At 50.8% G+C, this 14,769-nt stretch overlaps 1 protein-coding gene across 4 annotated transcripts in view; it reads left to right on the top strand.

Moving 5' to 3' along the window:
- Positions 1–14,769, top strand: part of PFKP (phosphofructokinase, platelet) — a 68,428-nt gene that overhangs the window by 40,343 nt on the left and 13,316 nt on the right. For 2 of the 4 annotated variants that reach the window (XM_054436918.2, XM_054436920.2), the window contains exons 10-16: positions 92–217; positions 2,817–2,881; positions 3,724–3,793; positions 3,964–4,110; positions 7,593–7,663; positions 9,625–9,712; positions 10,743–10,895. In XM_054436918.2, the coding sequence (XP_054292893.1) occupies positions 92–217; positions 2,817–2,881; positions 3,724–3,793; positions 3,964–4,110; positions 7,593–7,663; positions 9,625–9,712; positions 10,743–10,895 (720 nt within the window). The remainder of the gene's footprint in view (positions 1–91; positions 218–2,816; positions 2,882–3,723; positions 3,794–3,963; positions 4,111–7,592; positions 7,664–9,624; positions 9,713–10,742; positions 10,896–14,769) is intronic. The other 2 variants (XM_054436917.1, XM_054436919.2) reach the window with 1 other exon arrangement.

Below are 14,769 nucleotides of genomic sequence, written 5' to 3' on the forward strand. Positions count from 1 at the left end.
GGTCATTGGAGGTCATGGAAAGATAGCAGGAGGTGACAGGGACCGGACAGGGCGGGAGGCGGCCCCTGACCCACACGGACCTGGTTTCCAGGCCAGCCGCATGGGAGTGGAGGCAGTCATTGCCTTGCTAGAGGCCACCCCGGACACCCCAGCTTGTGTCGTGTCACTGAACGGGAACCACGCCGTGCGCCTGCCGCTGATGGAGTGCGTGCAGATGGTGAGTGGGCAGCCCATGGCCAAGGGCGGGGCGGGGACGGCTGGGACACATGCTGCTTGTCGGGCCAGCCTGGGCACCTCGGGTGTCTCGTCGGTGCACACTGCGTTACACGGCCTTTCTGAGAAGGAGGTGAGCTGTCTGTGGGGAGGGAGCAGGCTTGTGTTCTCACCCACACCTGCAGAGCCTGCGCCGTCTTCACTCTTTGGTTTTCTAAGTTACCATCCATCTCTGTGGCACATAGTCGTAACCTTCCCTGAGGGGGGTCTAGAGCATCGGGATCCTCAACAGTCAAGGATGCAGGTGGCCCCAGGGCGCCAGGTGCTGCAGAAGGACAGTGCAGGGAGGTGGCCGAGAGAGAGAGAGATCCATGGACAGAGTGCAGGGGAGGAGGGAGTGACAGACTTCCGTGGGGCAGAGGGGGCAGGGAGGCAGGGAGGCGGGTGTGAGAGAGATCTGTGGGGTGGTATTTTGTACAGAAGGTGGGACCTTCCCAAACTTCTCCAGTTTCAGCCACTTCCTGTCCTCCTATCCCCAAGGACATTCAGGTCTGTGATGGGACACAGGGATAGCTCTGGTCACCCGAAGATACAACCACCCTTCTTGGGCCAGGGAACTGCCTGCCTGCAAATGAACAAAGGGAAAAGCAGTTCCAGCTTTTCAGGCATTGCTCAGTAGTGGAGGTGGCTGTGGAGTTAGCTGCATTTGAAGTTATTGTATTTATTTATTTACTTATTTATTTATTTAGAGACGGAGTCTCACTCTGTTGCCCAGGCTGGAGTGCAGTGGCGCGATCTCGGCTCACTGCAAGCTCCGCCTCCTTGGTTCACGCCATTCTCCTGCCTCAGCCTCCCGAGTAGCTGGGACTACAGGTGCCCGCCACCACGCCCGGCTGAATTTTTTTTTTTTTTTTTGTATTTTTAGTAGAGGTGGGATTTCACCGTGTTAGCCAGGATGGTCTGGATCTCCTGACCTTGTGATCCGTCCACCTCGGCCTCCCAAAGTGCTGGGATTACAGGCGTGAGCCACTGTGCCCGGCTGTTGTTTTATTTTTCAGAGTTCATTCATGATTCATGACTCCTGTTTTGTTGCCTCTTAACACACACAAAGAAGTCATGAAGCAATCAAGTCAGGGACTTGTTGAAAGTCACCTTGTAAACATAATTTCCAAAAGCCCAAGGGAGAAAATAGTATTTGTGTGTATGTGTGTGTGTGTGTGTGTGTGTGCAGGCTTATGTCTCTGTGTATGTATGTATATGTGTGTGCATGTGTGTCTCTGTATATGCATGTACATGCAGGTTTATGCATATGTGTGCGTGTTTGTGAGTGTGAGGTAGTTTGTGTCTGCGTGTGTGTATGTTTATATGCATGAGTATGCATGTTTTTGTGAGGTGTGTGTCTGCATGTTTGTGTGCATGTGTGTATACGCATATGTGTACATTTGAGTGTGAGGTATGTATCTGCATGTTAGTGTGTGCATGTATGTTTATATGCATGTGTGTGTGAGGTAATGTGTCTGCATGTCTGTGCACGTATGTTTATATGCATGTGTGTGTATGTTTGGGAGAGGTAGTATGTGCCTGCATGTTTGTGTGTGTGTGCAGGTACGTTTCTATGCAGATGTGTGCATGTTGGCATGAGTGTGAGGTAGCATGTGTTTGCATGTTTGTGTGTGCAGGTATGTTTATATGCATCTGTGTGCATGTTGGTATGAGTGTGAGGTAGTGTGTGTCTGCATGTTAGTGTGTGCCTGTGTGCATGTGAGAGGCAGTAGGCTTAAAAGGCTCAGAGCACTGAACGACATGCGGTACGTGTATTTTGAGCCTGTGTCTCGTGTCTCTGCTTGTCTAGAGATGACCGTGGTAGGTGTCACTTGCCCTGACCTTGAAACCACCCTTGTGTGGCTTTGTTTTTAAAGCTGAGGGAGCCACTACTGTGCACCTGCTGTTTGTCAGGCGTCTTCCTGAGGGTCTGACGTGTTTGAATAACCTTAGAGATTGCTGGAAGTAGGAGTATTTTTCTCATCTTACAGATGAGGAAATTGAAGTTCAGAGCGAGAAAGAACTTGCCCGAGATCCTGACGTTGCCTGGGGCTGCCTGGCGTGCATCAGGCCCAGCCCCGTGTCCCAGGGCCTCCATCCGGGCCCCTTAGCTCCCCCGCCCGCTGTGACGTTGCTCCCGTCCCATATCCCCCAGTGAGCTGGTGTGTTTTGTTTTGTTTTTCCCCACCATAATCAAATTGAGAATTCCTTAGAACCATGCCTGAGAGATTTCATTTCCTCTGGCTTTGTTCTCTTGGAGCTAAATCTTCACAATGTTGTGTCCACAAACAGCAGGTGACACCTTCTCTTTTTCCTCAGAAGCCTCCTGAGCTAAGCAGTCCCCAGGGCTCTGACCTCACAGCCGGGCAGTGAGAGGCTGGCTGCCAACCAGCATTAGGACACACTTGGCGGCCGGTCGTCTAGACCATTAACCCTGGGGCTGCCAGCTGCCTGGGTCAGACTGGAGGAGGCTGGTGGGAAGGACCGAGCCAGTCTCCACCCACCCCATCCATGATGCACCAGGTCCTGACACATTCTTCTTTTCATCATTGTTTTAAAAGACTCAGGATGTGCAGAAGGCGATGGACGAGAGGAGATTTCAAGATGCGGTTCGACTCCGAGGGAGGTGAGGTGCTTTGGAGAAAGCTCTGCCCTGTCAGGAACACATACCCCTCAGGCCCGGCCACTGCAAATGTGCTTAGGGGTTGTGCTTGTTCTATGTCAATATGAAAAATCAGAAAGTCAGGCAGTACTCACAGCACCGCTTTTGCGGTAGCAGGCCCTGGTGACTGGTTAGAGAGAAATCATTTTCTAAATTTGCCATTGGTCCTTTTTGGCAAGGTGGTGGTTGCTTAGGAGCTAATGAGATTAAGGCACAAGGTGACTTATGGCCTTTTAAAAACAAACCAAAACAAAAAACGGAGTCTCCTTCTGTTGCCCAGGCTGGAGTGCAGTGGTGCCATCTCAGCTCCCTGCAACGTCTGCCTCCCATGTTCAAGCAATTCTCGTGCCTCAGCCTCCCGAGTAGCTGGGACTACCAGCGCGTACCAGTGCGTGTTACCGTGTGCAGCTAATTTTTGTATTTTTAGTACAGACGAGGTTTCACCATGTTGGCCAGGCTGGTGTCAAACTCCTGACCTCAAATGATCCACCTGCCTCAGCCTCCCAAAGTGCTGGGATTACAGGCTTGAGCCACCACACCCGGCCATGGCCCATGTTTTGCAAGAGAAAGTTATGAAGTGTAGAAGCATGCCCTTTTCTCTCAGTCCATTTCCACCAGACACGGACAGCACCGCGGGTCACGGCTAAGGGCTCTGCCGTGCACGTGGAATTCTGGGGCCTCCTCCTTCTGCGCAGATAGTAGGCAGACACATTGAGTGCTGGCAGATAAGCCGCCGTTTCTCCACATGAGCCCTGAGTTGTGTCCGGTATTCTCGACTCCGGTCCAATGACACCCTCTTCCTTTAGGAGCTTTGCGGGCAACCTGAACACCTACAAGCGACTTGCCATCAAGCTGCCAGATGATCAGATCCCCAAGGTAGGTGGCCGGCCTCCCGCGATGCCCCGGCCTCCCCTCATGGCCTCTGCCTCGCTGAATGAGGCCACCTGTTTTCAGGCCTGGCACAGCATGGGCCACTGCCAGAGTGTGCAGCAAATGGAGCTCTCGTGTGCCCGTGACCCAGCGCTCACCTGCCTTCTGTTTTGCAGACCAATTGCAACGTGGCTGTCATCAACGTGGGGGCGCCCGCGGCTGGGATGAACGCAGCCGTACGCTCAGCTGTGCGCGTTGGCATTGCCGACGGCCACAGGATGCTCGCCATCTATGATGGCTTTGACGGCTTCGCCAAGGGCCAGGTGAGTCACCCAGGATGCCGTAGGCAGGCAGACACCCTGGCTCTGAGCGCAGTGGATGTGGGGGGGGGCCCCCTCCACGGCCCTCATATCTTTTCACGCCTCAGTCCAGGATCCTGTGATATTGTGACTGAATGACTACTTATTTAAGGCATGGCTTCTGGAGTAAAATCTCACCCTAAGGTAGGTTTCAGGCCCTCAAATGGAGCCCAGGGTATGATGTGCTTTTGAATTTTCTGAAAAGGTGCTGGGGGATGGCAGTGCCTCTGGGGTCTGATGGCCCTGACATTAGGTGAGAAGGAAGGTGACATTGTCTCAGAGGCTGTGGTTGGTTTAAACCAGGCACTGGAGGAAAAGCAGGTGGTGTCTGGTATGCACAAGCACCCACTGAAATACAAACCTTAGTGAACACAGGTAACACCTCCTGATGTGTGCTGTATCCAGTTGTTCTGTGGGATTGACACGTGTTCACCCATTTAAGCCTCACACTAAATCTAAGATGTTATCCCCATTTTCCTTACAAGAAAACTGAGGCACAGGGATGCCAACTGGGCTTGGGTGCACGAGGGAGGACTGGAAACAGGATTCTGAGCTCCTGACCAGGGGCTGAACTTGTGGCTATTTGTTTGTCTGATTAGCCAACAAATACCTACTTTGTGAAATCCTTTTTTTGAGATGAAGTCTCGCTCTGTTGCCCAGGCTGGAGTGCAATGGCGCGATCTTGGCTCACTGCAACCTCCGCCTCCTGGGTTCGAGCGATTCTCCTGCCTCAGCCTCCTGAGTAGCTGAAATTACAGGCACACGCCACCACGCACAGCTCATTTTTGTATTTTTAGTAGAGAGGGGGTTTCATCATGTTGGCCAGGCTGGTCTCGACCTCCTGACCTCAGGTGACCCACCCACCTCGGCCTCCCAAAGTGCTGGGATTACAGGCATGACCCACCGTGCCCGGCCTCCTACTTTGTGGAATTCTTATGCTGAGGAATTAAATGAGTGAGCAAAGCAGACACAACTCTCTGGTTCCATGGAGATTGCGTTTTAGACGGGGAGAGAGGACAGTGACTGAGGATCCCCCTGCTCTCTGGACAGTGAGCAGTGCTCAGAGGCATGCTGAGGAGGGCCTGCTGGAGATCCCCTAGACAGCCACGCTGGGGAAGGTGCTCCCAGGCTGCAGGTCAGAAGATGAGCAGGCGGCTCATGGGGCCCTCAGGGGACACTAATCCCAGGCGGAGGGAAAGGATGCTCTGGAGCTGATGCTCACAGGGGCGGGGGCTCCGAGCCCACACAGGGCAGTGAGGATGGGAACTGCAGGGGCAGGGCCGGCTTGTTTGTGGGCAGCCTGAGGAGGTTGGCTTTTATGTTATGTGAGATTCGAAGGTCCTGAGCAGGGACTGGCCCACACCAAGAGCTTTCTAAAAGGACCCTGTGGTGTTCACTGAGGCGGAGGCAGGAGGCAGGGCTCCCAGCGGGGCTTTGCAGTCACCTAGCAAGAGATGGTGGGTCCAGACTGGCTACTGTGCAGATGGCGAGAAACCTCCAAGGGTCTGGAGGTATGGAGGGCACGGAGGGCAGAAGGGATTTGCTCACTAAGTACACACAGGCATAAACAGAGGAGGCAAGGATCACTCCGTTCCTGGCCTGAGCACATGGAAAGGGTAGAGTTGCAACTTATGAGGACTAGGAAGCCCTGAGACACACTGCTTGCAGGAAGGATGAGGAGCGGAGACTCATGAGGCCAGGGTGAAGGTGTGTGTCCCATGGCCGAGGACAGGACTGGGGATGCCGGGGTGAAGGTGTGTGTCCCACGGCCGGGGACAGGACTGGGGATGCCGGGGTGAAGGGGTTTGTCCCTCAGCTGGGGACAGGACTGGGGATGCCGGGGTGAAGGTGTGTGTCCCTCAGCTGGGGACAGGACTGGGGATGCTGGGGTGAAGGTGTGTGTCCCTCAGCCCAGGACAGGACTGGGGATGCCGGGGTGAAGGTGTGTGTCCCTCAGCTGAGGACAGGACTGGGAATGCTGGGGTGAAGGTGTGTGTCCCGCGGCCAAGAATGTGCAGTAAGCCCCTGTGTCCCAGCATCTTCAGGAGGGTTTGGCTCAGCTCGTGGGTTTAGGAGTCTTCAGCGGCTCCACGTCTCCATGTAGTTAAAGGTGCAGAACTCACAGAGCTTCCCTGAGGGCCTGAGTGCAGGCAGGAGAGACAGCAGGTCCAGGACTGAGTCCTCAGGGCGCCATTGTTAAGAGTAGGGTGGGAAGAGGAAACCCCAGCCCAGGAGACTCAGGAGTGGCAGAGAGGTGGGGTGGAGATGCCCTGTGGCATCCCTGGGAACACAGATGATCCACCTTCCACCACTGCTGGCCCCCTTTCCGTGTTGGCCCATCCACCCGCATCTCAGCAGCAGGAACCAGATTAGGAACCGTTCTGTCCTGGGTGGATCTTGCTTTCCCTGTCTTTCTTGTTCAGACTTGTGAAAATTAATTAGCTTAAAACTGGTATTTGCTTTATTTAAAGAAATACTGCCTTCAAAACTGATTTATGTGGGAAAAAAAAAGCCTGACTTATATGGTTCTGTCAAATATATATATATATATATATATTTGTGTGTGTATGTATATATATATTTATATGTATATATTTGTATATATGTATATATTTGTATATATGTATATATTTGTATATATTTATATGTATATATGTGTATATATTTATATGTATATATGTGTATATATTTATATGTATATATGTGTATATTTGTATGTATATTTGTGTATATATATTTGTATGTATATTTGTATATATATGTATGTATATTTGTGTGTATATATATTTGTGTATATACACACACACACACACACACACACACACACCTTGTATAGTATTTACCTTTTGATGTAGAATGATCTTTTTTCTAATGTAGTTTACCTGGAGATCCCCCTGCAGCATAGCAGCGTGTCCACCAAATCCGTGAACTTACCCAGAATCTTGTGACCGGAAGCTGCGGAGCTGGGGTTCGAGCCCCATGGGTTCTCGTCCCGCGGCCCTGCCGTCCTCGCAGTGGCATCCTCTTTCTGCGATTACCTTAGTTTGCTTAATAATCTGTTTTCCTTTTTTTCTCCCTAGTTTGTAAGAAACGAAATTTTCCCTTAATCTTTTACCAGTTTAGAAACCATCATATTACTTTTCTTTTAGTTGCCGGTGGCGGGATACGGGGAGCTGATGTATCTCACACATGGCTCGGGATGAGACGCAGAGGCCCCCACAGGCAGGGAGAATGCAGCCCCTCTGCTGTTCTTCATGAGTTGTTAACCTTGGGCTTCTGTTTCTCCCCTTGATTCATCCGGGCATCGTGATAAATGCTGTCTCATACGCCTCTCAAATCTTTACCGGAATGCAGCCTGTTGAAAAGTACAGAAAGCTATTTTTAGCACTTTCTAACTTGCCTTTTGTTGTTCGCTTCAGCCGTTTCATTCTGTGTTTGCACATTAGATCAAAGAAATCGGCTGGACAGATGTCGGGGGCTGGACCGGCCAAGGAGGCTCCATTCTTGGGACAAAACGGTAACTTCCAAATCTCAACTCTTATGATCTGCTTTTAAGGAAGAAGGAAGAGCCGTGTTCTGGGAGAGAATCGCTGGGTGCCGATGCCATTTGCAGTTCCTGTAAAGGCATCCCTAAGGGAGGGGAGCAGGCAGTTACCGGTCCTCCCTCCAGTGGAACTGCCCGTGTTCCAGGGAGCTGGGGATTCATCCCAGGGTGTAAGAGAGATGAGGAGGTAACTTGTGAACGCCTCCCTCTAATTCATATTTCCATTCATTTGAAAAGCCTACTGGCAAGCCTAAAGCCTCCACTTGGAGGTCATAAAGATGAGTGGCATCACGGAGCCGTGGAGACGCCACTCTAAGCAAACCCTAAAGCAGCCTGGATAGCAGGTAGCATTGGTGGGAAGAGTAGCCCTGAGCAGCTGTGACTCGAGGCTCAGATTTCCATAGCCGAGGAAAGGACCCAGGGAATTCTAGTCTAGAAATCTCTTTTTCGGACCTACAGTAAGCCTCGCGTCCCTGCATTGCTGGGGACGATGGGATTTTCTAACGTAGATGAAGCCTGAGTGATTCTCGCCTTTGATCATGTCAGGGGTGTGAATATTAACATCTGTCATCACTACACATTACAGTCTCATATGGAAGGAAGGTAGTTTTTGGCAAATATAATAAATGATGGATTCCACGTAATTCTGGCTTATTGTTCCAAGGGAGTTAGCTTTACCCTTTGCTTTGCTTTGCTTTGCTTTACAGCCAGGACCCTGGTACTCCCAGCCACTGGCGAGGAGCCTCAGAGCTGGGTTAGCTCTGCAGCTGCCTCCTGGCTGTTCTCATGAGCTCTGCGTGTCGGTGCCCCAGACGGTAAACCTCTAGGTAGAGGCAGGTGGATCCCTTGGTGTGCGTCCCGGGGCTGAGGACTGGCCGCTGACACCCCGGGCACAGGTGCTTGATAAGCCAGCCAGGGCGCTGCTCTCGAGAACGTAGAGAGGACTCGCTGGCTGTTGTGGGCTCGTCCTGAAGAGGCTTAAGAAACCTCACCTTAGGGGCCAACATAGGTTTGCAGTTAGCTGCATCCACTTCTCTGCTCTGATTGCCTGGCCTGAACGTTTTTGCCCTACGATGTCTTATAAATCTACGAAGAGTACAAGTACTTCTTCCAATCAACATGAAACCTTTGGGTGGGCTTGGGATGGGATCCAGGGAGGGGCACAGTCTGGTGTTGCACTTGTTAGCCCTGTCATGTGACATTGGTGAGAGCATGGGGGAGGGAGAGCAGGTATGAGCAGATGGGATTTTAAATGAGATCAATAGTGGATAATGCATATGTAAGTTATTTGGAAACTGGAAATTTCCATTTAAACAATTATCAGGCACTTTGGCTCACGCCTGTAATCCCAGCACTTTGGGAGGCTGAGGCAGGTGGATCCATGAGGTCAAGAGATGGAGACCATCCTGGGCAACATGGTGAAACCCTGTCTCTACTAAAAATGCAAAAAATTAGCCGGGCGTGTTGGCGGGCGCCTGTAGTCCCCAGCTACTTGGGAGGCTGAGGCAGGAGAATCACTTGAACCCGGGAGGCAGAGCTTGCAGTGAGCCGAGATTGCGCCACTGCACTCCAGCCTGGTGACAGAGCGAGACTCCATCTCAAAAAAAAAATTGTTAATAATTATAACTTATTTATTTTTTATTTTTTCTAATGGGGCAATAGAGTTCTTTTTAGGTCAAGGTATGAGCTGAAATGCTTTATTCCATTTTCCCATGAAAACACTGTTTTGAGATGAGATTCCTGGTCGTTCTGCCATCTGCCAGCCACAACGGCATGAGTGAAAAGGCAAACGTTTACCGCTCCTTAAAACCACAGACTGGGGAAGGCGGCAGGGTAGGGACCGGTGTGGTTTCTCGGGGGTTCCCAGCGTGGCGTCCCGCGGACCGCGTGGAGTTTGGGGTGTCTGACATCATTCTCCATGTGGCTATTTTCAGTGTTCTCCCGGGGAAGTACTTAGAGGAGATCGCCACACAGATGCGCACGCACAGCATCAACGCGCTGCTGATCATCGGTGGATTTGAGGTACGTTACCGTTTCTCTCTTGCTGGTCTTGCAGGTGTGAGCCGCGCCCTGTGTTGGCTAAACATTAAGCTACTTGTTGGCTACTGGCCACGATCCGAGATGATAGGTTCCCAGACCCAGCGGCCACTGGAGAATTGTAGAACAGCAGAATAGCAGGTGCTAAGACATGGCCTACGAGTGGCCCAGTTCCAATAAAGCAACTTAACCGAGAAGCAAAAGCTTGACTCCTTAACTGGGCCTCATCTATTCAGTGAGCTCTTGATGTATTTCAGGCCTGTGGAAGTAATTCTCTCTCTTGAGTCCAGAGTCCAGTGGCTACTTAGAGAGTAAGGTAGTTATACCTAGAATTTTGTTTAAAATCACATATTGGACTGTAGACCCTGATATTTTTCTATTCAATGAAGATTAGTGCCATGGTAACCTTTCCATTTACTTTTAGGAAAAGTAAAAACCGGCTGGGCGCAGTGGCTCACGCCTGTAATCCCAGCACTTTGGGAGGCCGAGGCGGGCAAGATCACCTGAGGTCAGGAGTTCAAGACCAGCCTGACCAACATGGTGAAACCCTGTCTCTACTAAAAATACAAAAATTAGCCAGGCGTGGTGGCGGGCACCTGTAGTCCTAGCTACCCGGGATGCTGAGGCAGGAGAATCGCTTGAACCCGGGAGGCAGAGGTTGCAGTGAGACGAGATTGCACCACTGCACTCCAGTCTGGGTAACAAAGCGAGACTCCATCTCAAAAAAAAAAAAAACAAAAAAAAACAAAGTAAGGACCTCAGAAATGAGACTCTTACCCATGAGAGGTTTAGTCTTCTAACTGATCATGTCTGTCCTGCGCCCTTTGTGCTTAGAACCTGCCCATCCTTGTCTGTGGTCTTAACGCGACTCTGTGTTGATCTCGTAGTGTTTTCGTGACGCCCCAGTGTGCTCCCTGCGTGCTGTGGTGGAGGTGGCTCTCCCAGGCTGTCCTAGCGAGACCCCCCTCCTCCCCAGCTTCCCTCTCGCCCCACAACTCCCACGCTTGTCTGACAGGCCTACCTGGGACTCCTGGAGCTGTCAGCCGCCCGGGAGAAGCACGAGGAGTTCTGTGTCCCCATGGTCATGGTTCCCGCTACTGTGTCCAACAATGTGCCGGGTTCCGATTTCAGCATCGGGGCAGACACAGCCCTGAACACTATCACCGACGTAAGTCCGTGCGCGCCCCGCCAGGCGGGCCCCGGCCCTTTTTATCTACCAGTGCGCTAGAAACAGCCTTTTACGAATACCCTGAATGAGAGCTTCTCATTCTTTCCGACCCCCCCCCCAGAAAAGTATCTTTTTAGATTCTGAAAATTTTTGATCTCACTCCCAAAAAGTTTTACCACCTCTTCTTCTGTGTGGCCACGAGGGGGAGGTAGCGTGGCCGAGACTCCGGGAGTGCCCGTGAGCACCTGCGTCGCTGAGAAGGGCTGGGTCGCAGTCTCCTGTGATTGCACCAGCATTAAAATAGCTTTTTTTTTTTTTTTCTTTTTTTGTGCTGAGCCTAAATTTTCTTTGAGCCTCCAATACCCATTATGACGAACCCCTGCCTTGATGCTGAGGGTAGAAATTGAACTGAATATTTTATAATTTTGTTCATTGCCCCGAATGCACCATTGCGTTTGTTATTCCTGTGTTCTTCGCTGTTGACCTCATGTTCCCCTTTGTAAATTGGGGATGTTAAATTACGTCTAAGGCAATATTGGTGCTAGTTTAGTTTTTTTGCCAAGAGACAATAATAAAACATAGAAATATATTCTTTTTTTTTTTTTTTCTTTATGAGACGGGGTCTTACTCTGTCACCCAGGCTTGAGTGCAGTGGTGTGATCTCGGCTCACTGCAGCCTCGACCTCCCGGGCTCAGGTGATCCTCTCACCTCAGCCTCCCAAGTACCTGGGACCACAGGCAAGTGCCACCATTCTCGGCTAAAAGAAATAAATGCCTGTTCCCATGTTTGTGTGTCACACTTGGTAATTGACATGGGAGTTTGAAGATCCGTACCTAATGCAGAAAGCATTTCATTTTTTTAAAATTTGATGTCTAAAATTTTTCAGTAATTCTCAAGTTTTAACTTTTCTTGTGAGACTTGGTTCTCACGAATATTTTTCTAAGATTTTTTTTTTTTTTGTAAACCCTTGGCATGAAACTTATTTCTAGCACTGGTAAATAAAAAAACAAGCTTTTAACATACAGCTCATATGGTAAGTAACGCTTAGCACTCGTTTCTTGCTTTTCTGAGCGCCTTAAACTTTCTTCATTTTCTTTGCGAAGGAAACCTGCCCAGGTTTTCCTGTGTTCACTGGCTTTGGGGGCAACTTTCACCTTATTTTTGGCAGTCGCTAATCTCTGACCTAGACGTTGCTTCTGTTCTCCTGGTGATGGGCATTACAGTTCTGCTGCTGCGGGGCTGGCCCGGCTCTGGGCCGACATTTGCGCTGTGAATGTGAAGATGAACATCTTTCACAGAGTGGATTCCCTCATTGCTTTCACTGCTCTTTCGCCTGCTTTAGCTAGATTTTTGGGTCTGTGAAAGTTGGGTGTGCAATGGGAGGGACTGAAGCTTCTTTTTTCCCTAATTGTTACCTAATTGGAACTTGCCCAGAGGGAATGGGTGGAGAATTTGAGAGTAGTCACTGCGGTTAGCTGAGCATCTGAAGATGTGGGACAAAGCTGGTGTTGATCTCCCTGTGACTGTTTTTATTTTCAAGTTTCCACACAAAGCATAGATCCTTGTGGTATGTGATGTGTACTTTCAGGCATGAAGAAAATCTCTCTTTTTAATTCCAGGGTCCTCTGCTATAAATTATTTTTTTTTCAGATTGTAAATATGTAACAAATGCGTAGGGTCAAACTTACGAAAGCCAAAATGCGTGGGGCAAACACCCCACAAATGATCAGTTCCACCCGCTTTTACTTCCCTTGAAGGGATTGTGTGATTTATGCGATTGTTTTAAATGCAGTTTTTCATTCATTCGAGTTTCTCAAAGCTAGGTTAAACAATTTCTTTTTCTTTTTTTTTCTTTTTTTTTTTTTTTGGAGACAGGGCCTCACTCTGTTTCCCAGGCTGGAGTGCAGTGGTGCAATCACTATTCACTGCAGCCTCAACCTCCCAGGCGTAGGTGATCCTCCCACCTCAGCCTCCTGAGTAGCTGGGACTACAGGTGCGTGCCACCGTACCCAGCTAGTTTGTTGTATTTCTATAGAGACGGGGTCTCCCTGTGTTGCCCAGGCTGGTCTCAAACTTCTGGGCTCAAGCAATCCCCCTGTCTTGGGCTCTCAAAGCCCTGGGGTTACAGGGATGAGCCACCATGCCGGGCCTGAAGTTAACTGATTACAATGTCTGAGAAAGAACTGGAGCGTGTAGTTAGTTGAGCCTCCCGTTGGCCAGGCACAGCCACCTTGGTAAGTGCATGTGTGTGTCCTCGTTGCCCTTCTGATCCTGAGCTCCAAGGAACAAGGCTGTCTTGGGGGTGCAGTGGTTCTAGTCTCGTGATGGGTGAGTGACGCCGTCTGACTGAGGTCACCGTGGTGAATGCTGCGGATGCTCGGGAGCTGGGGCAGAGAAGAGAAAGCCGCTGAGGGTCCCTCTGTGGACCCTGAAGGGGGAGGGACTGAGATGTGAACATGGCAGCTGTTTTCTCCAGAGCCCTGTTTACTGATGGCCAAATGGGGTGAATCCTGAGAAGGTTTGGATTTGGGTCTGAACTGGGCTTGTCTGGCCATAGAAGAACATGAGCTGGTGGCGTCCTCAGGAAATGAGGGCATGAGGCAACTGGACGTGGATGGCTCCAGGTCCCCCTGGCCACTGTCCTGAAGCTGTCGGAGGCTGAGGACGCATGGAAGTGAGCATCTCTTCCCTGTCTGGCCACACCCTCTGTGACCAGTGACTCATGGCGTGGCCCTGGGCAGCATTTAGGTTTGAGGTCTGTAGATGGCTCCAGTATACTGGCTTCTATTGTTCAGAAAATTTGGTGATTCTCATCGGGGGTGATTTTGCCCCAGGGGATGTTTGCAACGTCCAGGAAGGTTTCTGGTTAGGACTGGGAGAAGGGATGCTCCCAGCATCTGGGGCTGGAGACAAGGGACGCTGTGGAACGTCCCTCCGAGCACAGGGCAGGCTCCATAATAGGAGTCTGGCTCAGGACGTCATCGTGTTGCGCTTCAGAAGCCCTGGTTGGGTCTGATGTGGTGAAGCCGTCATCTTCCTTGGACACGTGCATCCTCATCCTCTCTCGTGATTTCCTTCTTGCCAGCATTGATGCTTAGCTTACGACGCAGCCCCTCAGAATCTATGCGGTGCTGGTGAGTGGTCTTCCGGGCAGAACAGAATGAATGAAATGCCTCGGAGCAGGTGTTACACATTCTCAGGATATGGCTGCAGGGAGTTTCAGTCTGACTCCTTTCATTCCTTAGCGCTGGTGCATTACTCCATCCTGTAAGCTTGATCAGGTCACATCAGAAACAGAGTAAGTTGGGTGCCATGCTCCCGTCAGCTGCCGCGAAGGTGGCAGTGACCACAGCCTCGTGAGTGATTCACAGCCTGGCTGTGCTTGGTCTTGAGAATTTTATGCTTTCCTGGGCAGGGTCTCCCCCGTCTTGAAGCTTCCCTCCCCTTTTTTGGAGACTGAAGAAAGGAAAAGAGGTGATAGGGAAGAGGGTAGAGAGGATTTGCAGCAATGTGGCCGTCCCCACAGATTGCAATGCGGAGTTAAGGTGCCGAGACCCCCACCTGCCTTCCTGTGTGCCTCAGGCCCCTCCTGGTCCCAGGTCACCCACACGGACTGGCTTCCAGCGAGGGCTTCTCGGAGAAACAGCCAGCTCCCCGCAGCCAGTCTTGGTCAGTCCTGAGCTCAGGTATTCCACAGTAAAGTGAGTGACATTACCTGTCTGAAAAGCATAGGGAGCCTCTCACGTGGTGGTGCTGAGGGGCTGCATCCTGGGCACCAGGCCAGCCAGTGCCCCCACATGAGTGTTGCTGGCTGGGAAGCAGCTGGCATTTGGATTGAAGTCCTGCAAAAACTGCTATGGCCAGAGCCTGCCA

This window comes from Pongo pygmaeus, chromosome 8 (genome assembly GCF_028885625.2).
Source record: "Pongo pygmaeus isolate AG05252 chromosome 8, NHGRI_mPonPyg2-v2.0_pri, whole genome shotgun sequence".
Classification (NCBI taxonomy): Eukaryota; Metazoa; Chordata; class Mammalia; order Primates; family Hominidae; genus Pongo; species Pongo pygmaeus.